The following is a 3,118-nucleotide window of genomic DNA, read 5'->3' as shown; positions in this document are numbered from 1 at the left end:
TATATCTAGTCGGGAGTGGTGTTGACTGAAAACAGATGATTTGGAGCGATTCGCGCGCCATTTGTTGGTCATTCTAAGGACTTATTGAACTACCCTCGTATTTCACGAAGATTGTAGAAGGATGTCAACGTATTTCACTAAGACTTCAATGGTTCCAGAATGATATTCCTGGTTCCAAAAATATTTCAATGCTTTCGCAAACATTTAAAAATATTTCACACAGATTTCAATTATTCCACAAATATTTCAATGTGTTCACGAAGATTTAAAATATCACAAAAATTTCAGATTATAAAAGATTTCAATTATTACACAGAAATTTCACAAAGATTTAAATAATTTTACAAAATTTTAGAAGGATATCAACATATTTCACTAAGGTTTCAATGGTCCCACAATAATTTTCCTGGTTCCAAAAATATTTAAATGTTTTCGCAAAGATTTAAAAATATTTCAAAGATAAAATAATTTTATGAAGATTTTAGAAGGATTTCACTAAGATTTCAACGGTCCTACAATGATTTCCCTGGTTCCAAAAATATTACAATGATTTCGCAAAGATTAAAAAGTATTTCACACAGATTTCAATTATTATTCCACAAATAATTCAATGTTTTCACAAAGATTTAAAATATCACAAAAGCTTAAGATTATAACAGACTTCAACGATTTCACAAAGATTTAAATAATTTCATGAAGATCTTAGACGGATTTAACTAAAATTTCAATGGTCCCACAATGATTTCTTCGGTTCCAAAAATATTTAAATGCTTTCGGAAAGATTTAAAAATATTTCACAAAGATTTCAGATAAAAAAGAGTTTAAAAAATTTTAATAAAATTTCACAAAGATTTCAATCACACACAGATTAGACAAAGATTTAAGTAATTTCATGAAGATTTTACAAGGATTTTAATGTATTTCACGAAAATTTCAACGTTCCCACAAAGATTTTCCTGGTTCCAAAAATATGTCAATGCTTTCACAAAAATTTAAAAATATTCCAAAAAAATTTCAGTTTAAAAAATAATTTAAACGGTTTTACAAAATTGCACAAATATTTCAATGATTTCACAAAGATTTCACAAGGACATCATTGATTCCACAAAGACTTCAGATTCCAAAACATTTTAAAAAGATTTCACAAGATTCTCAAGGCTTCCAAAACAGATTTCACAAACATTTCAAAGATTTGAATGCTTTCACAAAGATACATTCCAACGAGATTCCATAAATACTTAAATGCTTTCACAAACATTTTACAAGATTGCACAAATATTATAATGACTTCACAAAGATGTCAAAAGATTGCAATGATCATACAGAAATTTCACAAAAATTTAAGATTTCAAAATGATACCAAAAAATGTTAGATTTCGTCTAGAAGTTAGAAAATGTTATAAAATTCTTAAATTTTCAAGAACTTCCGAAATAATCAACATTTTTCAATGTTCTTGGGCTCATTTTAAAGCTATTTTTTCATTGTATCATAACAGCTTACAAGTATAAGTTGTACAAAATTTCTTTTCGAATTGCAAGAACTTGAAGTTGTAATAAAAAAGTTGGATAAATTTGAAAACATCTCATCTGTAGGCAAATCAGAATAAAAGTTAGATAAATATATATTTTGAGGAAATTACATAGAAACTGCATGATGATATGTTTCATATATTTTACAAAAATATTTTTGTTACCAAAAATAATATTGCAATTTGTACAATTTATACTCTTAAGGCGCTGTTCAGATACGTTAAAAAAAGCTTCAAAATAAACCCAAAAACATTGAAAAATGTTGACTATTTTGGAAATTATTGAAAATTTAAGAAAACATTTTAATTTACACTATTCTTGCAATATCTACTTAAAAACTAAACAAATTGGCTTTAAAGAGTTTATTTAAAGAAACATTTTGTAGCTCTGGTATAATTAAAACTAAGAGAATTTATTCAGTTATAAAAAAAAGGAGGAAGCTTAAACTTTAAAACAAATATTTCAAAACATTTCAGAAATATTATTTCCACGTTTTGTCCTGGAGATAGCCCCCCCCCCCCCCCACAATTTAAAGATATCTTTTTGTAATTTGTCCGAAAATAATATATGGAAATGGGAATTTTAACAATATACACACGCAAAATGTATGCCAGAAAGAGAAAAAATATCTTAAACACGACAAACTTATCTTCATTCGCAGACTGAAGTGATAAATATTAATCGAACCTACATTGCCGATCACAAGTATGATACCACCTGTTTAATGATGATTGCTCAAGTCTTTTTAATGTTAATTGTATGAGAGTTAGAATTTTTTATCTGAAATAAGTTGAAAGCTATTGTAATTAACCATTAATATTATCCAATATGAAGCTATTTTGTCAAATTTTAAGAAAATATTACAAAAGTTTACTGGGCCGTTTACCTTATATTACATTTTATTTAAATTTTAAGAAATCGTTTAAGTTTGCCTTCATCCTGGCTTTTTTCATAGAAAATTTTGATAGCATTCAACCTATTTGAGAGAACAAAAATGTAACTCCCACATAATTAACATTGAATCATCAAAAACCTGATGTTATCATGTACGATGCGTGAAGCAATCAGATATTTATCTCTCTAATTCTCGACTGAACAATAAACTTTGTTTGTATTTACAATTTTAGGGTGCTCGTTTGAAGAGAATTTTGCTTCCTCATTATGATTAATTAGAAAACACATTTGTTTCCTCATAGAGGAAGTCAAAATACAAAAAAAAAAATATATATATATATATATAAACAGCTCTATCAAAATGTCTCGAATCAAAAAGATTTCAAGAGTGATCAACCCCTTGAGTTTATGCTACTTTTCACGGTTGAAAATACAAACCTAGGAGTGATATGGAGTGACATATGTGGATGGAAACAATCCTCGTCTGTTGCCAATTTCTCCATGCCACCAGTGCTGATCATTGCGATCCGTTACTGTGATTACATCTCCTCGCCTGAATTCAAGCTCTCCTGGCTCTTGTGGTGTAAAATCGTACAGAGCTTGTACAAGGCACTGAAATAATAACTAGATAAATATTTAGATTTATTTAAAAAGTTTTCTTTTAAATCCATTAGCTAATATTTATTTGTGAATG

At 27.9% G+C, this 3,118-nt stretch overlaps 1 protein-coding gene across 1 annotated transcript in view; it reads left to right on the top strand.

The window, feature by feature from the left end:
* Nucleotides 1-3,056, top strand: part of LOC117170988 (protein enhancer of sevenless 2B) — an 8,104-nt gene extending 5,048 nt beyond the window's left edge. Inside the window, exon 6 of the mRNA XM_033358032.1 lies at nt 3,024-3,056. Within this exon, the coding sequence (XP_033213923.1) occupies nt 3,024-3,056 (33 nt within the window). The remainder of the gene's footprint in view (nt 1-3,023) is intronic.
* The last annotated feature ends 62 nt before the right edge of the window (nt 3,057-3,118 follow it).

The sequence above is a fragment of the Belonocnema kinseyi genome, chromosome 4 (genome assembly GCF_010883055.1).
Source record: "Belonocnema kinseyi isolate 2016_QV_RU_SX_M_011 chromosome 4, B_treatae_v1, whole genome shotgun sequence".
NCBI classification, from domain to species: domain Eukaryota; kingdom Metazoa; phylum Arthropoda; class Insecta; order Hymenoptera; family Cynipidae; genus Belonocnema; species Belonocnema kinseyi.
This window is presented reverse-complemented; position numbering and strand designations above follow the sequence as displayed.